Below are 25,808 nucleotides of genomic sequence, written 5' to 3'. Positions count from 1 at the left end.
AGAGATTATCATACTAAGTGAAGGAAGTCAGAAAGAAAAAGATAAATACCATATGATATCACTTGTATGTGGAATCTAAAATATAGCATAAATGAACCTATCTAGAAAACAAAAACAGACTCACAGACATAGAGAACAGACTTGTGGTTGCCAAGGGTGGTGGTGGGGGGGGGGGTAAAATAAATAAAATGTTAAGAACTAAAAAAAAAAGTTGAGAGGGAGGATTTTGCATCATTAACTACTTCAGATTATCCTATAGATCAAAACAGTATACAGTTCAAAAACAGTATATCAAATCATAATGATTTCTAAACTTTACCCCAAAAGGAATTTTACTGCATTTATCATGGGTTGCTATTACAGTTAGTCTCCTGTCTTAAGGATCAAGTTTTAACTATTGAAGAGTTTTACTAGTATATGTGATACAGAGGATAATAATTCAATAAACTGAAAATACACGGCTAAAATTCAGATTGAAAACCACTAATAGTTGTTAATGCAATATAAAAAGAGGAAGGAAATTGGATTTCTTTATGAAGTAACAAATTGTCAAGCAATATCTATGTTTTGGTGTACCTCATTTTAAACAATATATCTCCAAAATTACTTTGAGTAATTACTTTAGGAATTTTACTTACCTTTACTTTGGACTACTTGTTACTGCCATTTTCACACACCAGGCATTGGCACATGCCCCTTCCTCAGTCTAGATTACCTAAATTTCAAATTTGTATTTTCTCCTTCCTCTTTGCTAGAGAAAAGTCTAAAGACAAGTATTTCATACTTTTAGATTATATTAATCCTGATTCTTCTAGACACTCTCCCACCCTCAAATGTAAATGCTTACTGTTTTGCAAAAGTCAATTTCTCCATCCTAACTAAATGAGTTTACCTCTGGAATTCTGCAGAATTTCTTGTGATTGGTTCCATAGAACTAAAACTGAAACTCATTCTTCACTTCAACAGTTAGTTGGCTATATCCCAAAGTATTCTTATACAAAATAAGAGAATAGAAATACTTAGCAATTGCTTTGAGCGTATTAATTTCCTTATGTCCTTTATTTACCAAACAGGTTACCATACAAAATATGAAAAATATTCAATAATTGTATTGTGTACTCAGGCTGCTATAACAAAATACTATAGGCTGAGAGGCTTAAACAAGAGAACTTTATTTTCTCACAGTTCTGGAAGCTGGGAAGTCCAAAATTAAGGTGCCAGCAGGCTTGATACCTCACAAGGGCTCTCTCCTTGGGTTTCAGACAACCACCATCTCACTGTGTGCTCACAAGGCCTATCCTCAGTGTGAACATGTGGAGAGAAAAGAAGAGCACTCTCTCTCTTCCTCTTCTTATAAGGCCACAGTCCTATTAGATTAGGGCCCCACCTTTTTGACTTCATTCCTTAATTATCCTTAATTAACCTTAATTATCTCCTAAAGATTCTATCTCCAAATACAGTCACACTGGAGTTTAGAGCGTCAACATAAGAATTTTGGAGGTGACACAGTTCAATTCCTAGCAACAGGCAGACTACCAAGAAATGCAGCAAAAAATATTTGTGGCATGATAATTAAATATTATAAACATCTTAAATTGAGAACACCTATATTTAAAAGTCATGCATCAGATTTAGTAATGCATCAGATTTTAAGTACAGCCATACTGATGGCAAAGAGATGAGTGTTGAACAGTGGCATAATTTGTTTTTTGTGTAGTAGGGACAAATAATTTCTACATAGGCACATATCATTGCACTAATTTTAGATTGGTTTAGAGAAAACTTGGCTGGTGTGGGTGTGGAGAGGAGTGGAGAAGTCTTAATTCATTTGACCATGGTTAATACTGGGGGTATAATAAAAGTTCTCTGAGTGCAATGGAGCTCAAGTAGGTACTCCATGAGTGGAGTACAGAAACTTTAGTATTTGAGCTATTACCACTATTATATGCTTTGTATATTGTTTGTTTGTTTGTTTTAACACTATCTACTCTTCATTAGTTTAGATATGAATCAAAGCAGTGAAGGATGTATGAAAAAGATTAGCAATGTGAATATTGACAAACTTATAAATGACTTCTCACAGATAGAAAAGGTATGTAATGATATCAAACAGTTGTAGAATATAAGGAAAAGTGGAACAGATTTTGCCAATGGAGGGAGTTGGGAAGAAAAAAAATGTACAAAAAAATAAGCAAGGTAAAAATAATGGAAATGCATTTTGCTAAGCCCCTCTTTCTCATTTTTAAAATCTGTATTTAAAACATGTGGTTTTGGCTCATTTATACTAATACATCAACATGTTTGGGGGGCAAGGGAATTAATAATTGATATACTTTTGCTAAACTTAAAGGGGAAATACATGTGTAAGTACCCAGGATGTCCATAAATTCAAGAATGGTTTAGTAAGAATTGAAGTAGACTCAATCCTCAATCTCTTGCCATTATGACTAACTCTTAATTTTTTAGTCTTTCCTATTTTATTTGTTCCCTTTTTCTTCTCTTTTGCCTAAAAGCAGACTTGTTTAAAGTCCCCCTCCCCAACTCTGGACAAATTACATGGTAGACCATACCCACAAGTATATATTAGGCTTTTTCTCTCCTCCTGTGTCTGGGAGAGGAGTAGGAATAGCTGTTGAGAAATGTAGATGGATAAATTAAAGACTTGGGAGGTGGATTTGTGAAACAGGAATAGGAGCAGGAATAATACCTACTTCTATTTTCTCTCCTTTTCTTATCATCCTTCTCTATTCCTTCTTTTCCTCTGTACAATTTAGTATTGCCATAATGAAAGAATTTTCGTGACAATGGGTATTTTGAGATAACATGAGCCTTTTTTTCAACGATGAACCTGGGTTTTCTTAACCAAGTGATTCTGACCAAAGTAAGAGAGAAAGAGAAGGAAATAAGCACTTTGGTGGGAGAAGAATTTGTACAAAGTATTTGAAGATTAATTTGGAATTAGCTCTTATATTCTTAGACATTTTAACTAAGAAATATTGTTCATTTTTTGATGTTATAATGGTATTGTGATTGTATTTTTGAGTCATCTCTTAGAGATGCATATAAATGATAATATTTATGGATGGAACAATATAATGTCAAGGAGTTGCTTTGAGATAAATTCAAAAGTGGTGAGACTAGGATTGGGTAAAGGTATAGATGATACAGGACAGGTCATGAATTGATGATTTTTGAAGGTGCTTGAAGGATACATGGCAGCTATTTCACTATTCACAAAGATATCAAAGAGATATGTTGAAGAATATTTATTCTTGTCTATAATAGCAAAAAGTGGGAACAGCACAAATCTTCCTCAGTAGGGAACTATTTAAATAAATTATATTCATGAATGAAACAATGCAGCTGTTAAAAAGAATGAGGCAGAACTTTATGTGCTTATGTGACATCATCTCCAAGAAAATAGTACTAACTGGAACATCCAAGGTACAGAACAGAGTAAATACGACCTTTCCTATAGTTGTATAGTCACAAAATATTTTGGAAATATTTATAAGGAATTGTTAATCGAAGGACTGGAGGTTGAATAGTTGGAAAGAAGGAGGTTCAAATTAGATCATATTTTTACTTTTTATAACTTTTCATAAGTGTTCATCTGTTTTAACTTTTTATCATCTTACTCTTTAAATTAAAGATAAATTAGAAAGTTGGCTTATTTAAGAATATATGCCAGGCTTAATTATTAGACTCTCAGGTATTAAATGGTTTGTATTTTCATTAGTCTTCATATCTTTAGGTAAAAAATCAAAAGAGCAGCATTGATTTAGTGGTAATATGTATTCTGTTTCTTCTATAGAGGATGATAGAAAACAGTGGAAAGAACAATATACTGAATATGCAGTTGGAAAAAGCTAACTGTTTATTGAAAGTAATGCAAACAAAGGAGGTCGCAATTAAAGAAGGTTAGTTCTCTGCTGCCTACAGAAATAGTAATTCTAATGAGTGTGCTTTTTGCTGTAACAGTGATTTTACATTTGTAAAATATTTTAAATTCACATAGAACTTTCCAGAATATCATTTCATTTTATCCTTAATATAAACCTGAAAGACAGATAGGACTGGTATTACTATTCCACCTTGGTAATGAAGAAACATGAACAAAAGAAGGTAATCTGGGGCTTCCCTGGTGGCGTAGTGGTTGAGAGTCTGCCTGCCGATGCAGGGGATGCGGGTTCATGCCCCGGTCCGGGAGGATCCCACATGCTGCGGAGCGGCTGGGCCCATGAGCCATGGCTGCTGAGCCTGCGCGTCCAGAGCCTGTGCTCCACAACGGGAGAGGCCACAACAGTGAGAGGCCCGCGTACCGCAAAAAAAAAAAAAAAAAAGAAGGTAATCTATCTGAGTCCAGTGAGCTAAGAAATGGCTAATCCAGGGACTTCCCTGGATTTGGCGATTTGGCGGTACAGTGGTTAAGACTTCGCCTTCCAACGCAGGGGGTGCATGTTCAATCCCTGGTCGGGGAGCTAAGATCCCACATGCCTCGCAGCCAAAAAACCAAAAACATAAAACAGAAGCAATATTGTAACAAATTCAATAGACTTTTTAAAAAATTCTCTACATCAAAAAATCTTAAAAAAAAAAAGAAATGGCAAATCCAAGGCTCAGTCCAGGTCTTCAAACACATGGAAAAAGTACAGTTGAATTCCTGCCTCACAATTACACCAGAAGAAATGTGAGATGGGTCAAAAATTTTAGTGTTAAAAATGGCCTGTCCTAGTCTGAAGCTCTCCCCTCACTTCTTGGACGTCCACGCCATGCGCTCAACTGAGCTCCCAGCAGCCGCCATCCACACTGCCTCTCCTTGCTCTACACCTTCTCTGTGCACCCATCAGCCCTCAGGGAGCCTGGGCACCCAGCCTGGCACGGTGCTACTCATTGAGAAAGCGGCATTTCTCTGCGGCACAAAGGTCTGAGACTGCACTCAGATGAACCAGCTGCAGTGGCAACTTTGCCCCAGGCCTGGTAGTGCTGGGCTTCCCATGCAACCAGTTCCAGGCATCAGGAGAACACCAAGTACCAAGAGAGCCTGAATTCCCTCAAGCTCATCAGAGATGGTCACGCTTTTCCAGAAGTGTCTGATGAATGGCACGCAGATGCACCTGCTTTACGTCTTCCTGTGGAAGGCCTTGCCCTAGCCCGCTGAAAACCGCTGTTTTCAACAGATTCCAAGTTCATCACCTGGGCTCTGTGTGCTGCAACGCTGTTGCCTGGAAGTTAGAGAAGTTCCCCAAAGGTGCGTCTGTGCCCAGCATGGAAGCCCTGCTGTCCCAGGAGCCCAGCTGTGCCTAGGGCTCCCCTCCTACCTCTGCTGCTTGCCAGTCACAGTGGTGCCCTGTGGGGGGGTCTCATCCATAAGGTATTTCCTCTACACCTGCATGCAGAAGGCACCTGATAACCAGGAAGATCCCCCTAGACGGATGCTAGTCCTGTCCATCCCAGCCTTCCCTTTGCCAGACCGAGGGTCCTTACTAATAAAGAGCTGGGCATCAGAAAAAGAAAAAAGAAGAAGAAGCTGTGTACATATAATTCCTCACTACGTCAACTGAGAGGGCATAAAATCAGTAGGAACAAACGAACCTAGCACCAAGATCTTGGTTTCTAATACCGTCTTATAATAAAAGGAACCAGGGCTCCTTGAAGAAATGGTTGATTCTAAGACTGGGGCAAGAAATATATAAGATGAGTCTAAAGCATCTTGTAGTACCAGAAAATAAGAAAGTGCTCAAAAAGAAAATAAAAACTCCACAATGATAGGGGTATGTTAAAGGGATAACGGACCCAGGTGAAAAAGTTCTCAATGACCAAAGCTGGAATGATTTGAGCAACAAACTAGATAAAGTAGTATTGGATTATAACTCAAAGTATATAATAAATATCCACGAGTACATACTGATAAAAATAAATGATTAAATAAATAAATGGGGATGAAGAGATAAATCTCTGCAGAATTCCAAATAACTTACGTAAGTGACTTGGCCTCAAGGAAGTATATCATAACACCCCACTCATCAGGTGTGGGCTGTGTATAGTGACTTTCTTCACTATAGGGAAACATACAGAATGGAAAAGGAGGTGGTGGAGAGTAACTATATAGTGGAAAAATCTGACATACACGACCTAAGGCAAGTAATCAAGGTCAACGTGGTGTAATGTTGATAGTATATACCTTTGCTATGATGTGATGAAGATGGCACTCTACCTCTATGTTCTTCCCCCCCATAACCTCATCGAATCATGAGATAAGCACCAGACAGATTCACATAGAGGGACATGCTACAAAATACCTGGCCAGTACTCTGCAAAACTGTTAAGGTCATCAAAAACAAGAAAACTCTGAGAATCTATCACAGCAAAGAGGACCCAAGGAAGACATGACATCTAAATGTAATGTGGGGCTTCCCTGGTGGCGCAGTGGTTGAGAGTCCGCCTGCCGATGCCGGGGAACACATGTTCGTGCCCCGGTCCGGGAGGATCCCACATGCCGCAGAGCGGCTGAGCCCTTGTGCCATGGCCGCTGAGCCTGCGCCTCCGGAGCCTGTGCTCCGCAATGGGAGAGGCCGCAACAGTGAGAGGCCCGCGTACGGCAAAATAAATAAATAAATAAATAAATAAATAAATAAATGTAATGTGGTATTGTGGATGGAATCGTAGAACAGAAAAAGGACATTAGGTAAAAATTAAGAAAATCAGAATAAAGCATAGATTTTAGTTAATAATAGTGTATCAACATTGGTTCATTAATTATAGCAAATATACTGTACTAAAGTAAGATGTTAATAATAGGGGAAACCAGGTATAGAATATTTGGCAACTCTCTGTAATATCTTCCCAATTTTTCTGTACATCTAAAACTGTTCTAAAAAATAAAGTTAATTAAAGGTCAAAAAATGAAGCCACAAAAAAAAAAAACTAGAAGAGAATATAGGGGGTTTTGTTTTTATGTTTTTAAGAACTGAGAAAGCCTTTCCAAGAGTGACATCTACCAGTGGATATCTGGTTAAATAAATTATGGTATGTTTATTTAACGAAATACTATGTAACTGATAAAAAAATGAACTACCTTTATATGATATAACATAATCTCCCACATATAGTAAATGAAAACAACAATGTACACAACAGTATATTATCATTTTTATAAAAATATATCTTAATGCACACACAAACACCCTCTCCCCTATATGTTTGTATATATCTGTAAAGCTAAACAATGGCCCGGTAACAGTGCTTGCTTTGATGGGAAGGAAACTGGTTAGTTTGGGGGCAGAGATTGGCGAGATGGTCACTTTTCACTAAACTTGTGTTTCATGTGTATGTATTACTTGAAAAACATAATCAAATACTTCTTTAAAATCCAGTTATACTTATTCTAAATCTAATGGCCTTTTTGCTGAATAATATGCAGTAGAAGTGAAAGAACAAGTGAGAATGATATCTTAGAAAGCAAAATGTGTACTAATTCACTTAGAGAGGAAGAACAAACTACATATAATGATTGGACTTGTTCAACAATAAAGAATGATATCTTGATATTTTATTTTCTTCACTTGATACCAGATAAACAATGTCTTTGCCAGCTCAAGATGGTATAATATTGATATTGAGGATCATATCCTATTAAAAAAAAAAACCTTTCCATACATAATTGTATTTAATATTTACAACTGCTTTATGAAATAGATATTAATGCCCAAATTGCTTGTTAATGATAGAGCCTAAATGTGACCTCAAAATAATCACTGATTTACTAAATTATACAGTATAAGCAGTAGCTTAATATTCTGAGCTCTAGAATTGGATAGGATAGTATACTTCAAATTACACTGTAAAGTCCAACAGAAATGATAATGCAGGTAAAGATTTGCAAAGAGAATTAAAAGCTATTATTCTAAAATAATGAATGGTATTCTATTGATACCTTTTGAAGAATTCCTTATTGAGCCAGTTTCCTTTGTTTTTTAAAAAAAAAAAAAAAAGGTGTGTTGAGAGAGCCACCTTGTGTTCTAAATTTGAAAATACACATTTTGGGAACATTCAGTATACTTTCAGTTTCAGGGCTCTGTTTTCAATTTGCTGATTACTGAGGTACCATATTTCATAAATGCTGGATTCATGCTTTTAAAGGCACAAAGACAAGTGATGGCAGGATCTATGCCTCCATTTCTAATTGTAGCAGCTAATACAATACCATACATGAAGTAGGTAATGTCAGTTGTCACTTAACCATCATTCTATTACTGAGAAACAGCAAGAGAAAAAAAATGGATGATGGTGGGAACTTTGTCTGAGCTGGTGGTGGGGAAGGTAGAGGCGAATTGGGGAGGAGTAGAACCTTATACTTGCATAAAGATTTTAACTTCTACAAAATACTTTCATTTCTATTAGTGTAGTTGAAAAAAGTACATGGAGACTGAGTGCAAGACCTCTAACTGAAAGGTGAAGTTTTGAATTCTCCCCTCACAGTACTGGTTCTTTCAGTTAGTTAATAAATACAAAAACTATTGAACACCTATGAAATAGTTATCACTTTAGAAGCAAGGAATATCAAAATAAATATCTTTACCTGAAAGAGTTCACTATCTAGTGGGAGAAACCACAAATAACTAAAATGTAATGTGAACAATGGAGAAAAGCAATATATACAAATTGTTATGGGACACAGAGGAGAGAAATAGTAACAACAACAATAACAATGTTGAATATTTGTGAGTGAATTTAGAAAGTAGATTTTTTCATTTGTTTGTCAGAACAGTCCAATATATGAGAATAGTAGCTTACCCAGAGTGTCATAGCTACAAAGTAAAGAAAACTCTAATCTGGTTCCTCTGATTCCAAATTTCATGGTTTCATCAGCATATCCTACAATTCCTGAGGAAGTACTGAATTAAGAGCACAGGATTTGAAATGCGAAAAACCTATGTTCAAAACTAGACCTTCCATATACTGTGGAATCTTTGTTAAGTAACCAGACATCTATGGGTGACTTCCTCCCTTTGCAAAATCACAATAATTATACCAACTTCTCAGTATCAGATGGAATACTGATTATGATGTTTATAATGTACTTAGTGTAATGCCTGGCAGGGTAAACATTCAATAATAGTACTTTATTATACCTAGACAATTTTTATTGTTAGACACAAATGTGGTATTTAATATTTAACCATCAAAACAGATACCCAACTAAAATGGAAACTAGTCAGTGTGTCACACTAATGCATAGTGCCTGAATATCGGCCGTGGGCCTCTAAAACAAAAAGAAAGAGCATAAGGTTCCATATTTATTAGCTGTTAAGCCAAGCACATAAGAATGAAATTGCCCCAATCTTTCTTTTTAAAAATATTGTTATTCTTTATGAAGTTTTCATCATTATATATTTAGCTAGTATAATTATAAACTTAAACTAGTACAACCTGGGTTTCTCAAATTTATAGTAAAAATGTGATAGCAATAACTATCACAGAGTCTGTCTCTGGCTCTGTTCTTGCCCCCTTTCCAGGGCCTCCCACCTACTCAAATTACTCTGAAGAAGCGGTCTTGCGCTGGTCTTCTTGGTGGTAGTAAAGTAGTTAGAATCATTGACTTTGGTGCTGGACTGCTGGAGTTGATGTTGTAGCTCTACCATCTACTATTTATAACTTTGGATAATTTGCTAAACTTCTGCGTATCAATTTCCTCATATGTAAAATGAGGCAAATACTAGGACCAATGTCATAGGGTTAAGAGGGTTAAATGATTTAATATTTGCAAAGCACTTTGAATATCAATACAATATTATTTTCACACCACAGTTTCTCCACTTATTCCTTTCTTACTATGATATTGCCTGTCAATCAATCAATCACTTAACAAATATTTACGGAGAGACTATTATGGACCACAACTGTTCTAAGTACTAAGGAGAAATAGTAAAAAAGAAAATAGTCCCTGCTATCCTGGAGCTTACAGCCAAGTGGACTGATTAAAGTTACAGAAGTTTCCACCACTGTTGCTACCATCAGCTGTTGCTGGTGATAACCAAGGGTATACTGAAAGCTTATATGCACATGTCAGGGCACTAATGCTTGCAAAGGAGGTTCCATCTCCCATTATGCAAGAAGACATTGGCACCAAAGTTGCTGATGCCTTGTAACTCAGCACATTGAGTTTTTACTTTTATTGCTACTCCCTTCCTTGCTCGAGGACTCAGGCGAAGAGGACAGGTTAGAGAACAGTGAGGAAGAAAAGCATTATTTTCTCCCAAATGACACCTTCTCATCAGCTCTATTTTCTAACAGAACTTAATGTTCCTTGACTCTCTTTCCTTAGAATGTTCTTTTATGGAAAATTCACTTGGATACACACCTCATAGTTCTCCAGACATGTCCAAATGTGCCTTACTTCTAGGGCAGATGTTGCTAAGTCACATGGTGGGGAATCCCTACATACTGGGTTTATCGTGCCTTAGAAAACTCATTACTAAATCCTGGAGTGCATTAGACTTAAAGAGTGCTTAAAGAGCGATTAAAAGGTATTTATTATATAATTTATTTTGAGATATCTGGTTGCTTTATTAGGTCTCATAATTGTCAATTAAATATTATTTTAAGTGTCTCAACTTTGAGATAATAATTCCAAAATGAAAGCAAATAATATTCAAATAAATTTATCTTTTATGTTTTAGAATGTGCTACTCTTCATAATATGATAAAAGGGCTACAACAGACCATTGAATATCAACATAATTTGAAAGGTAAGTTAGAAAAAAAAGTAAAATCTAAAAAAATAAGATATATTTAAGCACCTTTAAGAATAGAGTTTTCATAAACAAAACGAAAAGACAACCCTCAGAATGGGAGGAAATATTTGCAAATGAAGCAACTGACAAAGGATTAATCTCCAAAATTTACAAGCAGCTCGTGCAGCTCAATATCAAAAAAATAAACAACCCAATCCGAAAATGGGCAGAAGACCTAAAAAGACATTTCTCCAAAGAAGATATACAGATTGCCAACAAACACATGAAAAAAATGCTCAACATCACTAATCATTAGAGAAATGCAAATCAAAACTACGAGGTATCACCTCACACATGATCAGAGTGGCCATCATCAAAAAATCTACAAACAATAAATGCTGGAGAGCGTGTGGAGAAAAGGGAACACTCTTACACTGTTGGTGGGAATGTAAATTGATACAGCCACTATGGAGAACAGTATGGAGGTTCCTTAAAAAACTAAAAACAGAACTACCATACGACCCAGCAATCCCACTACTGGGCATATACCCTGAGAAAACCATAAATCAAGAAGAGTCATGGGGGGGCTTCCCTGATGGCGCAGTGGTTGGGGGTCCGCCTGCCGATACAGGGGACACGGGTTCGTGCCCCAGTCCAGGAAGATCCCACATGCCACAGAGCGGCTGGGCCTGTGAGCCATGGCCGCTGAGCCTGCGCATCCGGAGCCTGTGCTCCGCAACGGGAGAGGCCACAGTAGTGAGAGGCTCACGTACCGCAAAAAAATTAAAAATAACATCATTATCTACATGGAAAATCTAAAATATTCATCAAAAAAAAACCTTCTAGAACTAAGTGATTACAGCAAGGTTGAGCTATACAAGATTAATATACAAAGGTCAATTGTTTTCCTATATACTAGCAATGAACAAGTGGAATTTGAAATTTAAAACACAGTATTTGGGGCTTCCCTGGTGGTGCAGTGGTTAAGAATCCGCCTGCCAGTGCAGGGGACATGGGTTCAAGCCCTGGTCTGGAAAGACCCCACATACCACGGAGCAACTAAGCCCATGCACTGCAACTACTGAGCCTGTGCTCTAGAGGCTCTGAGCCACAACTACTGAAACCTGTGCACCTAGAGTCCATGCTCTGCAACAAGAGAAGCCACCGCAATGAGAAGCCCGCACACCACAACGAAGAGCAGCCCCCGCTCGCCGCAACTAGAGAAAGCCCACACACACAGCAACGAAGACCCAACACAGCCAAAAATAAATAAATAAATTGTTTTAAATTAAAAATTAAAAATAAAACACGATACTATTTACATTAGCACCTCCCAAAATGAAATACTTAGGTATAAATCTAACAAAATATGTATAAGATATATATAAGAAAAACTACAAAACTTTGATACAGTAAGTCAAAGAAGAACTAAATAAATAAAGAGAAAGTCCATGTTCATGGAAAGGAAGATTCAATATTGTCGAGATGTCAGTTCTTTCCAACTTGTTCTATAGATTCAAAGTGATCCCAATCAATATCCCAGCAAGTTACTTTGTGAATATGACAGAGTGTGGATAATACAGAACTTGGAATTATTGTTATCCAGGTCTAATGTCTCATTCAGTCCTGTCACTGATCCCAGTTGGGCACTGAACTCAAGTCCTGACCTCTATCTCATACTGATTCCCAGTTCCAGTCCTGGCTCCAATCCTACTTGTGGCCTAATTTTAGCTCTGAACGCCTTTAATGTCTGGCTCAGGTAGAGATCCTGACTCTATTTTGAACTCTCACCACGCACTATACCAGGATTGGCTCTTTCCTGATCTAAGTATATCTGATTTTCCTAAAAACACCTAGAGGTTAACAAGAGTGAATACAGAAAACTGTGAAGCACCACTCCTTCTCCATCATCCTTCATCAAGAGAAACATTTTGGTTATATACAAAAAATGTCAATTATGATAGGTGTGAAACAGTAGGACAAATTAAAGATGCAAAACTACATTTTAATTAATTTCATTTTTTCTTATTTAAGTTTTACATGGAAAGGCATTATATAAATACAACTGTGGTTCTTAATAATGTTGCTGAAAGCTAAAACCTCCCTTTCTTTCTAGCTTAGGATATCACTCATCTTCTCTTTTGACAGTAGTTTTGTTTCCCTCACCCATTCTGCAATACAAACTATACTAATCCTCAAATACAGATCAATCCAACCATACACTGTTTTACTTACATTGCTACAGCTACTGAAGGTTATTGGTGAAAAATCATACACTGCAGACTACTGAAGGCTATTGGTGAAAAATCATACACTGCAGACTCCTTTTAATTTTTGAGTCCCAGTATCACTTATACCCTTAATTTATCTTGGCTTTTTAAATTTTCATCCTTTAAGCCCCCAACTTTAAATGTTTCTTTCTCTTTCAACCTACTTTACTTTCTATATCACAGAAAAAAATGAAAGCTGTCAGGTATAAACTACCTCATTTCCTGTCATCTACCTCCCCTGCTTCCCACTGCACTTCCTCCAATGTATTCATACACAGGCATATCCTTCCTTCCTTCCTCATTAGCTTAGAAAAAAGAAAATCCTTCTTCTTATCCAAAGTTTATTTCTCTGCATGGGTTTAACTTTCATCTCTCTTCACCTCTCTCTTCTGGGATATTGCATCTTCAGTTGTCTCTTCTTTTCTCTCTTTCATTTCCCTCTTTCTATTGGCCATTCTTCTCAGCACTTAAACAACTCAGATCTCTCCCACCTTTTCAACAAACAAGACAAAGTTTTCTTGACTTTGGGTTTATTCCCTCCAATTACCCTCACTCTTTCCTTTTACAATCGAATCTCAAGGGAATAGTCTGCACTCACTCTCTCCATTTCCTTACCTTCACCTAGTCTTCAACTTAGAACAATTGAACATCTCCCAAAGTTTTCAGATTCAAAGTTCTTTCATTTTATCTTTTTACTGCATTTATTGCCATTGATTATAACCCCCTTAAACTCTCTTTTCTTAGTAACACCCTCACCTGCGTCTCTGGACACTTCTTCTTAGTCTTCTTTATAGGATAGTCTTCCTTTGGCCACCTCTAAATGTTTCTCAGCCTACAAGAAATATTCTTCTGGATACCTCAAGCATTTCAAATTTGGTGTGGTAAAGATCTAGATTCATCACTTCACTCCTAAAAAGCTTCCCCTTTTAATTTTTCCCAAACCAATGAACAGTTTTCAACCACTCAAATCAGAAAACTAGAAGGCAAACATTCCCTTTTCTCTTTTGCCTCTGCTATCCAATCGGTCACTAAGTCTCCTGTTAATTCTATCATCTAAATAGTTATCTTTATTTTCCTTTTGTCTCCTACTGCCAGTGACCTAATTTAGGCTCCTGTTATTTCTTACTTGATCACTTGTTACTGATATCCATTCCTCTGGGGTCAACCCCCACCCCCATTCATCCTCTGCACTGCCGGATAATCTTTTTAACATGTAACTAATCATTTCACTTCACTGTTCAAAATTCTTTGATGATTCTGTAACCTATAAAATAAAATTCAAAGTTATTCATATAGAATATGTCTACCTCCTATTAGGCTACATCTCCAACCTATTTAACACATTCTCCTTAAAATTTACATTCCAACAATACTGTATTTGAATTGTAATTTTTCCAAATGTGCTATATTCACTCAAGCCCAAAGTCTTCTGTGCAGTTTTCTGTATCTGGAACACATTCCTCCAACTTATCATTTAAGTCTCAGCTCAAGTGGTTCCTCTTCTACAAATCCTTTCCTGACTTCAAGCTGACCTAAGCTTTTCTTCCACAGCTCCCCGCCATATTTCAGACACACTGCCATTACAGAGCAATTATCATAGCATATCATAACTATTTACACATCTGTCTCACCACTAGGCTGTAAGTTCTTTGAGGAGAAATAATTTTTTTGTTTCAACATTCCCAATGTCATGCACAGAGCCTGGTGTGTAGTTGATGCTGTATGCATGTGTTGAATACATACATGAATGGAAACTTGAAATGTTAAACATATTCCCATATTAATTTAAAAGTTCTATATATTAGGATATTCACTGATGTTTTTTACACAGGTGAAAATGAACAACTAAAAAGAAATGCTGATCTTATGAAAGAAAAGTTAAAAACTCATGAACAGGTGAGTTTGTGTGTCTTCATATTCAATCAGATCCCTGTGGAGCATTGTCTTCCCAAATTAGAAAAAATAAAGTAGTTTTTTTCATTAATAAAGACAGCCAAGGGCTTCCCTGGTGGCGCAGTGGTTGAGAGTCTGCCTGCCGATTCAGGGGACTTGGGTTCTTGCCCCGGTCTGGGAAGATCCCACATGCCGCGGAGCAGCTGGGCCCGTGGGCCATGGCCGCTGAGCCTGCGCGTCCGGAGCCTGTGCTTCGCAACGGGAGAGGCCACAACAGTGAGAGGACCGTGTACCGCCAAAAAAAAAAAAAAAGACAGCCAAAATTTTTAGAGTAAATATATATGGGAGTGCCAGACTTTTTACTATAGAATATACTCAATTAGCACTTTAAAACTTTTTTATAATAAAGTGAATGTGTTCAATATTTATGATTTGAGTAATTTATTGCAATTTTATTGTACCATCTAAATGAAGACAGCATTTTATGTGGATCACCAATTAATTTTCTCCCAAGGGCCAACATACCCTCTGCTATGTTTTCTTCTCTCCTATAAGAGCAGTGCCATGATGGCAATTATAGAACATAAAACACAGTACCTAGAACATAAAAGGTCCTCAGTAAATGTAAGCTCCCACCCCTCTGCCCTGTGGGAAGTTTATTATGCTAATTTTTTCTCATCTCCTAAGAGCCAACATGTCAAACTCTGGCAGACCTAAGATTTCCAAAACTCAACTTGGATCTGTATCCAGCTTAGAACTTCAACTTGAAGGATCATCTCTATTTCAATCTGGTCCTTCACTTGAGGAGCCTTTGAAGAAATACAGGCTAATTCTGTAACCCTTCCAGGGCTTCTGGGTAATACTCAGGAGTAATGAATGGCATCCGACTGTGCTCTTGGAAAATTTAGCTTCTCATCACCAATTTTGAAATAATTTAAATATCTCTGGATTATATCCCATCCTTTATTTTTCCTTTCCCCTGTTTCCTTTATTTTTCCATCATTTTCATATCTTGCCTCTAGAGTTCAACAATAAATGTGAAGTCAGGGTGTAACTGGGACAGAATGAAAGGAGGAAAATTTTTGCCTCTTTTCTCTTCTAAAATGTCAAGTCATAGAATACTGCTTTATCTAGAATACTATGAATTTTCAGAGGGATGGGAATTACAGAGAAAATGCCATGATCCAAGATTCTGAACTTATTAATCTCTGTCCAAAGCAAACTAAAGATCACCTCAATCCAATGAAAATTCTCTAGTACAAAACCTCCAGGCACATCTAAAACATATGGAGAACCACTCCCTAGAAACAAACTTAGGAGTTACGTAACGGCCATATTTATGGAATATGTTAAGAATTATTAAGTTTTATAAGAACAAAAATATAACCAGAAGCTGTCCCTTGGAATTTAAAGTTCCCAGAAAGCAAATGAAAAGAAGGCAACCAAGAATAACTTGTTGGAACTTTGTCCTCTTAAAAAGAAAAAAGGATTGGACTCCTTGGGGCTGGCACAGGCTAAACTAGGGGAGAAGAACCTAATTAGATACAGCCTGGCCCCAGCCCAGACATTTAGGATAGGCTTATGCCTCAAGGCTGCAGTGAAAATCCTGGGTCTTACCAAATTAATGGAAACATTTCAGGTGGCAAAGTCAATGGGGAAAAGATACATAGATTTGTCTCTTGTGGTTTCCCAGGGCAGCAACTGCTTAATGCAACCATCTGAGTCAGGAGAAGTTTATGAAAGGCACTCTATAGTTGCCCATCTAGAAATCTAGATACAAACATAGGAAAAATAGCAGTTTATGAGATTCACCCCTTTAGTCACCTGCCCAGCTTTAATCAAAGGCAATGGTTGGATATGTTCAGCCATTCCTGCAAGTTGCCTGGCAAAAAAACATAGCCCAAGTAGGACTCCTGACTATATCCCCTTGAATTTTTGATAATCTAGAGGAGCTATTCACTGGGTCTAGGCTAAGAACCTCTGACTTAATTCTTATTTGCACTCTCATTCATTCAAAAAATATATATCAAGGGATATACACTAGGAGTTAGGAATACAACAGTGAGTAAAAACAAAGTCCCTGCTTTTATGGTGTTTAGAGATTTTTCTGGGCCTCTTGCCTTGATCGTTGTCTCTTTCTTACTATCCCACCTCACTTTTATTCTTCCTGCTTTCCTTTTCTCCTGCCTGTAAGCGGTTTCTCTATGTAGAAACATACCTCTGGAAAAATTGTAAATTTTATCTTTGGAGGATTTCTCTCTCAACACCTCTCTCAATGCCACTCTCCGTATTAGCATAATAAATCACTTCTATGCTTCAACAACCTAAGAAACTAACCTCAGGAGGCTGTTGAGCACTTCGCAAACCCCAAATTCATCCTTCTTTAGCCTCCCCATAAAAGTAACCCTTACCATAGGTAATGCTTAACCTCCTTCTGGGAATTAGGAATGTTTATATAATTTTCAGAAACAGAAATTCAGCCCACATTCAAAGGGATTCATCCTACATTAGGGTAAGCGCACAGACCATCAAACAGTGCCTAAAGTTGGCTTTAAAATATAGCTTTGACGCTTTTTTGACATATTTTAATGCTGTCATGGCATTTATTCACACAATTAAACAAAATATTTTGAGCATCTATGATATGCTCTGAATATAGTGATGAGAATTCAGAGGCAAAGATAAAAAATCATTGTCTCTAGGGCTTCCCTGGTGGCGCAGTGGTTGAGAGTCCGCCTGCCGATGCAGGGGACACGGGTTCGTGCCCCAGTCTGGGAAGATCCCACATGCCGCGGAGCGGCTGGGCCCGTGAGCCATGGCCGCTGAGCCTGCGCGTCCGGAGCCTGTGCTCCGCAACGGGAGAGGCCACAACAGTGAGAGGCCCGCGTACCGAAAAAAAAAAAAGGGGCGGGGGGGGGGCTTCCCTGGTGGCGCTGTGGTTGAGAGTCTGCCTGCCGATGCAGGGCACACGGGTTCGAGCCCTGATCTGGGAAGATCTCACATGCCGCGGAGCAACCAAGCCCGTGCGCCACAACTACTGAGCCTGCATGTCTGGAGCCTGCGCACCGCAACAAGAGAGGCCGCGATAGTGAGAGGCCCACGCACCGCGATGAAGAGTGGCCCCCGCTTGCCACAACTAGGAAAAGCCCTCACACAGAAACGAAGACCCAACACAGCCATAAATAAATAAATTAAAAAAAAAAAATCATTGTCTCTAGATGGTCTCTATCTACTTGGACCAGAAATTGGTCCTTCTCAAAGCTTAGCATTCAAACAATGAACAATATCTTTCCCCTCTAGATATGATTATATACCAAAAATTAATACAAACTGAAAATTTCATCTTTCTAATTAATCAAAAGTTGTCTACACATACTCAAATTGAAGGATGAATGTATATTTTAATCTTTAGGAATATAAGAATAGTATTGCCAAACTTATGAGTGAAATGAAAATCAAAGAGGAGGGACATAAGACAGAAATAACAAAACTTTATCAAGATATGCAGAAAAAAGGTAAGTTTTAAAATTTACTGAATTCTAAGATACCATAAAACAATTTACACAGATATATAAACTTTTTTCAGTAATTGCCAGTATTCTGAATAAACATTGCCTTGACACATTTGAATTTAGTTTTTGTTCCTTTATATATATTTATGTGATATAAATTATAACACTTAGAAATTGGACTCATGGAGTTTGCACTTAACATTATTTAATGTGAAATAGTTAATATCATTGTAAAATTAATATAAAATGTATAGTTAACTTTGATATTTATATACTCAGCATATTGAATATAATTTCACTAATGAAATATTCTTCCTTCAGCAAAGTCTCATGAAATTATGTTGAGAGTTAACTGGTTTCATAAAGGTATTAAAAACTTTCTTAATGAGCCTAGATGCACACCGTATGCAAAAATTAACTTGGAATGTATGATAAGTCTGAATGTAAACCTACATCTATAAGACAAGTAGAAGAAAGCATAGAAGATAACCTTTGTGACCCTGAGTTAGCCACAATTTCTCAGAAAGAAACAAAAAGTACAAAAAATAAAGGAAAAAAGTTCTAAATTGAACTTCTTCAACACTATTAACTTCTGTCCTTCAACACTGTTAAGAAAATGAAAAGACAGGCCACAGACAGGGAGATAATACTTACAAATGCATAGCTGATAAAGGACTTATGTCCAAAATCTATGAAGAACTCTTATAACTCAGTAAGAAGTCAAACAACCCAGTAAGGAAATGGGTAAAATATTTGGACACTTCCCCAGAGAAATACGGATGAAAAGTAAGCACATGAAAACACACTCAACATAATTGGTTAGTAGGGAAATGCAAATTAAAACCACAATGAGATACCACATTGCACCTTTTAGACCTGCTAAAATCTTCTATAAAACTATCAATACCAAGTGTTGGTGAGGATGTGGAGCTATTGGAGCCCTCATACATTACTAGTGGGACTACAAAATTATAGTCATTTTAGAAAAGAGTTTTGCAGTTTCTTTGGGTTCTCTGAGAAGCAGATGCCTAGACAGAATTAGACATTCAAGAGGTTTGTTAAGGCAAACATTTGTGAGGGTAGATAGGGAGGGAACTGGGGGAGACGGGGTTAGCCGTGGGTTTATGATACAGGTCTAACCTCTGTGAAGAAGAGAAGAAAGGAAGGTGTGTTGGGCAGAAGTCTTAGACTGTGACACACTTATAAGAAAGTTTCAGCAAAGTTGGGCCAAATTTGCCCATCAACCAAGTTCAGCAACTCTCAGGAACAAGTCTGCCTTAGTGTCCCTGCCAAGTTCAGTCACTGGCTAGGAGCAGCTCTTGGGAATCATGAGCTCAGCATAAACATGGTCATGAAGACAATGAGCCAATTATGTTCCCTGAAGCTGGAGATCTGAAAGATGCATTTTCATGGCCACAACTGTCCCCTCCTTATACTACACATACCTACTTCTCCATAGGAGTTCAGGTAGCAGGTTCTCCATGGTTCTTGTGGATGTTTCTTCCTCAGGAGAAACCTACAAGAGGGACTGTTGAAATGTTCTTCCTCCTAGGGACCTAACCGTGTCTTTTCAGCCAGCGGGTTCTAGACCAAAAACGTGGTTCAGACTGGGGAACCGAGCAAAGGATAATAATTTTTAACTGGGGCATGTACCCTCAGCCTCCTGTTCCTCCATTTGGATTCTTTTGTACCAGGTGTTAAGCAGCTTGGCTGCTCATCTGTTAACTAACTTTACAACTGTCGAAAATCACGCCCCTTTGGCCGCTCTCTGACCTTCCTGCTCATTATGATAATTGTGGCCTCCTGGGTTTTGGCAGTTAAGCACCATCATCTGGCTTCTACAGCTTGGTGGGGGAGGGGTCACACCATCCGCATAGATATTAATGAGCCCAACTTTATACCCACCTCTTCTGTCAGCCCAAGCTTGCAGATGAGAGCAACCATTGAACTTCTTGGTGGTGCTGGTTTTTCTCTCACCAGCACATTCCTTGTGGTCTTGGTTAATAGTGTGTCTTCTGGGCCCTCCTAAGGAACATGATCTTTTGCTGAGTTATCTTGCCTCACATAACATATCCACTCAAGCATGCCAACTTTCGAGAGCCTCCTTATGCCTTTCTCTACTATCTGCCAGGGCATCTCAGGTATTCCCACTTCACTCAGCTTTGGCCAGGGTTTTCTCTAGAGGTCTAAGGCTACTCTAACAGAGTTTGTCCCATATCCTAGGTCCTTGCTAGGGTATTATGTCCCCTGTCCCTAAAGAGTATGTATCTTCAAGTCAATGAATTCTTGCTTACCTAGTCTTACTTTCAGTCTTCTTCTATCCAGCACCCTCAAAGTCCGTTCTCAAGGGTATTCACATGGCTCTTTCCAATACAACCTAGCTAATTCTTGCGGCTCTCTGGGGTACAATCATTTTCCCCCCTTATCAGCCCCAGCACTCCCCCAACCAGGTTATACTGCACTTTAACCCTAGTTATTGGCCTAGCAGCCAAAAGAGGAAGGAAGGGCATCTTCTGAGAGGAGCCTCTGCAGCATCTTTCATCAGCTAGGTTAGTGCTAGTTCTTAACAGGAAAAAGTAGGTCTGCAATTTCCGAGCATTTAGGGGAGTTGTCACAGCCAGCATCCTCACAGGTGTTTATCCAGATGTTCCTGTCCTATTTTTCAGGATCTTAGGTGTTCCCAACTAGGACCCTGATTTAGCATAGCAGACCTGTTTTGGCTGAACATTTCAACATCTCTGGAGTTCTGCAACTTTAATGATTAGATTTTCTGTTGCTCAGCTCTACCTGCTCTTCCACTAGAGTTGGTGAGAGTCTGTTTGTAAGCTACCAAAGAGTCCCTCTGGCTCTCACACCTATTCTTTTTGTTTTGTTTTGTTTTCCTTTTCTCTTTTTTTTTTTTTTGAGTTTTATTTTTTTTATACAGCAGGTTCTTATTAGTTACCTATTTTATACATATTAGTGTATATATGTCAATCCCAATCTCCCAATTCATCCCACCACCACCATCCCCCCGCCTTGGTGTCCATACGTTTGTTCTTTACATGTGTCTCTATTTCTGCCTTGCAAACCCATTCATCTGTACCATTTTTCTAGATTCCACATATATGCATTAATATACGATATTTGTTTTTCTCTTTCTTTTTTTCTTTTTTTTTCTGCGGTGGCGGGCCTCTCACTGTTGTGGCCTCTCCCGTTGCGGAGCACAGGCTCTGGACGTGCAGGCTCAGCGGCCATGGCTCACGGGCCCAGCCGCTCCGCGGCATGTGGGATCTTCCCGGACCGGGGCACGAACCCGTGTCCCCTGCATCGGCAGGCAGACTCTCAATCACTGTGCCACCAGGGAAGCCCTGTTTTTCTCTTTCTGACTTACTTTACTCTTTACTCTAGACAGTCTCTAGGTCCATCCACATCTCTGCAAATGCCCCAATTTCATTCCTTTTTATGGCTGAGTAATATACCATTGTATATATGTACCACATCTTCTCTATCCATTTGTCTGTCAGTGGGCATTTAGGTTGCTTCCATGACCTGGCTATTGTAAATAGTGCTGCAATGAACACTGGGGTGCATGTGTCTTTTTGAATTATGGTTTTCTCTGGGTATATGCCCAGTAGTGGGATTGCTGGGTCATATGGTAGTTCTATTTTAGTGTTTTAGGACCCTCTATACTGTTCTCCATAGGGGCTGTATCAATTTACATTCCACCAGCAGTGCAAGAGGGTTCCCTTTTCTCCACACCCTCTCCAGCATTTCTTGTTTGTAGATTTTCTGATGATGCCCATTCTAACCAGTGTGAGGTGATAGCTCATTGTAGTTATGATTTGCATTTCTCTAATAATTAGCCACACCTATTCTTTAAATGGTTAAATTCTTGTTAACAGCTGTTTCTCATTATCCCTCAGTAGGATGTCAATTTAATTTAGCAGTAACTCTCCAACTCTACTGTCTTTGTGGGCATCGTTTCCCTCTATCTTTCAAATGCCTGAACTATTACACCTGCAAGGCATTCACCTCCACCAGGACATTTCCCCCAGATTACTTCTGGTAAAATCTTCAGCAATCAGACCCCCCGTTGTGTACTAGGAACTACCAGTACTCCATATACCACTAATGATGGCTTCCTCGTTTCTTACAAAGCAGTAAGTGCCCCATCATACCTGTTTTCTTGTGCTAGCTCAGGTCCTCCAAGGAGCCGACAAGATGGGAGTAGACAGTCAAAGAAATTTATTGGACAAAATGCTTATGAAGGGAAATGGTGAGGGAGCCAGAAAAAGCTGATGTAGTTCTAGAGTCATCCTGTAATTTGAGGCCTTCTATAACTAGGAACCCAGGATGTGTCCCTCTTTAACCATTAAATCTCCTATTTATTCTCTAGGCATTTAGAGAATATTATTCTCTAGATATTTAAGAGTACAAATTATTCATTCAAAAGCATTCAATGGGCAACCTTTGCGTCGCAAGCATTTTTCAGGGGCTTGTTAAAAATATATAAAAGCTACCCTGCATGTAAACAGTTTCTAAAATACATGTTTTTATTAATAAATTCCACTTTCTTGTAGATTGTTTAAAATTCAAAAAAAATCTTTTAAGATTTTTGAAATGTTAAGATGAATTTATGTTTTTATGCAGTTGAATTAAGTGAAGAAAAGAATAAAGAACTGATAGAGAAAAAGGAGGTGGAAATCTCAGAGTTAAATGCAAAGTTAAGAACTCAAGAAAAGGAAAAACAAAGTGAAATAATCAAACTACAGCTAGAGGTAAGTGTTTAAGGCTCTGCTAGATTTGAGGATGCATCCCTTAGTCTAGGCCATACTTTGGTTATTTGTCATCAGAGTGAGATAAATTTCAGGATTAGAAACAACCCTGTGAGAGGGCTTCACACATGCTCATTCTTCATCCATCACATGCAATGCTTAAACCTGGTACAGTACAACTGTTAGCTACACTGCCTTTCAGCACTTGGCCTCAAGGTGGGACTCTTCAGTCATTCAAAAGGTCCTGGTTTCCAGAGAGGGTATTTTCCTCTGACAGCAGAGACAGATAACTCATATTACCTGCATTTTACAGCTGAGTCTATGCAGCCTTTCTAGGACTACCATTCCAGCTGTGGGGAGAGTGTTTCTAATCCTAAACATTACTCTCTCCTCAGCAGAAATTGTGGAACCCTGGTGAACTAACTGGAAATTTCTTTTTCTTTATTTAAAATAAAAAGAGACTAATTTGTTCCCAATAAATATGTAGAAATATAGAGGCAGACAAACCAGATTTTTTTAAAGGGACTTTAAATAGGGCATCTCAAAGGCTGAGGTTCCGGTTCTTGGGTCAAAAGCCTTCTCAGTTGGTTGTTTAATTAGATGTCAGAATCTCAAAGACATTGATATTTTGACAATATATTTGCCCTTTACATTTTTGTCTAGATCCTTCTAATCTCCCTTTCCATCATTCTTCCCTCAGCTTGACTCCCACTTTACCTTACGTTGTTAGAATTCACCTACTTAGTTAAGATAACCTAGTTTTCATGTTCTTTAAAGTTTGGTATCCTGAGGTGCTTGGTGAGATACAGTGTTGAAGATTCTATAATTATTGAGCAAAAGGGGACTGATGTTGACTTTCGAGCCTCTTTGATTCTGTTCCTGCCTTCTGGTCAAGTGTACCCACAAACCACAGTGAGGGATGGATGGCCATCTGATATAAAATAGACTGTGTTTCAAGATTGGCCATCAACTTCTAATCCACTGATTGGGAATGTGCATTTTGTTTGCCATCCTGGCCCTGTCACTGGTCTAGCCCAAGTTTGTTGTTTGATATACAGAACTCTTTGCTATTTATCTTCATTATAACTATAATCCATTTCTCTCCCCAAACCAGAACACAATCTCACAGAGTTTATTCTTAGTTCACAGTGAGGCTACATTAAATTCAATCTGAAGGAAAAATTATAATGGAAGATTTTGCAAAAAATATGACTGTAACAATGGCCCATGAGAATTTTTTTTAACCCAATTCACTTTAATGCCAAACCAGCAAGAGTTCAAACTAAATCAATAAAAGCATATCCAAATTCTACTATTTAGCCTCAAAGTTTCTGCAGAAGGGTATATGTTTTTCTCCCATGACTGTTGATTATACTACATATTCTTTACAAAGTACACTCACAGTAACATGAAAATATTTTTATGTATCTTTAAGTTAACTAGATTCTCAACCCTAATTAACTAGATTCTTAATCCTCCATGATAGAATCAACTGATGTCTTGAGGAAAAAAATGATGCTGACCCCACCCCAGAATTTCTAAGGTAGTGTCCAGGTATTTGGTTCTTTAAAAAATCTCCCCAGGTAATTTTAAAATGCAGCCAGGGTTAATCTCGTTTGGGTATTCCTTGTTCTTTCTTAAAGACTTTTCTATCTTCTGTTATACAGTGAATACACTTGAATTACAGATTATATGTCTAAGGATACAATGGATTATACTTATATTTATAGAAACATTTGTTTCTAATTGTTTAACTAGAATGTCCTCAACTTTCTTTTTAAACTTGATTCAGTTTGATGCCAAACTAGCAAGAGTTCAAACTAAATCAAAATCATATCCAGATTCTACTGTTTTGCCACACAGTATCTACAGAAGGGTATGTGAGTTTTTCTTGCACAGCTGTTGCTTAAAAAAATTAATTCTCTTAGTGTGTTTTCATAAAGGTTATATTTACTAACAACATACTTAACAGTTTTCCTTAAAGTATATCACACAATAAAGATATTAGATTTTTAATAATCTTTATAAGTCTCTTTCAATTTAAACTAGTAAATCTTAGTAGTAAATTAAAACATTAGAGAAGTCCTCTGACTCTTTGGACCATCTAAGGAATTCCATAATGTACTTTGAACTAAGGCTGATTTACTATTCTGAAGTTATTTAGGTACTCAGATAGCAGATTACTTCTTGTCCAACTCCTTTATTTATGGTTTATAATTTCAAGCTATATAGGGAGAATGGAACAAACTAAAACAAACGGTGCTAATGTGTGTTTTTGTATCCTTGTACCAGTTTTACCCCATTAAATCCCACAAAAGCAAAATTATAGACCTTTCAAAATATGGTATCTTTTTTAATACCTACTTCTACTTAAACCAGAAGCATAGTTTTTGCTGTTGTTCTGTTGTTCCTTGTACTTAATCTTATTATTTATGAACTGCAATAACAAAATTTTTCTGCTCTCTTTAGAAGCTTCAGCATCTTCAAGAAGAAAAAAACAAGGAGATTGCAGTTCTTCGTAATACCATTCACGATTTAGAGCAACGCCTCTCTGTTAGCAAAGATTCTCAATTTAAACTTGCTGGCAAAGATTCTTACTTTAAGCGTAGACGGTTTTGAGTATGGAAGTAAATTCATTAG

The 25,808-nt window shown here is 37.8% G+C and overlaps 1 protein-coding gene across 1 annotated transcript; it reads left to right on the top strand.

Annotated features, from left to right (window-relative positions):
• Positions 1-2,005: 2,005 nt before the first annotated feature.
• CCDC152 (coiled-coil domain containing 152) lies at positions 2,006-25,808 on the top strand (the record flags this gene model as incomplete). The annotated part of the gene is made up of 8 exons (XM_082836092.1): positions 2,006-2,092; positions 3,815-3,920; positions 10,683-10,751; positions 14,838-14,902; positions 18,312-18,414; positions 23,044-23,171; positions 24,961-25,044; positions 25,638-25,808. 8 exons carry the CDS (start codon positions 2,006-2,008, stop codon positions 25,785-25,787), a joined length of 792 nt encoding a protein of 263 aa, XP_082692218.1. The 3' UTR covers positions 25,788-25,808.

Source organism: Leucopleurus acutus (assembly GCF_964270905.1).
Source record: "Leucopleurus acutus genome assembly, chromosome: 3".
Lineage (NCBI taxonomy): Eukaryota > Metazoa > Chordata > Mammalia > Artiodactyla > Delphinidae > Leucopleurus > Leucopleurus acutus.
The sequence above is the reverse complement of the archived record's forward strand: the minus strand, read 5'-3'. Positions and strand labels throughout refer to the sequence as shown.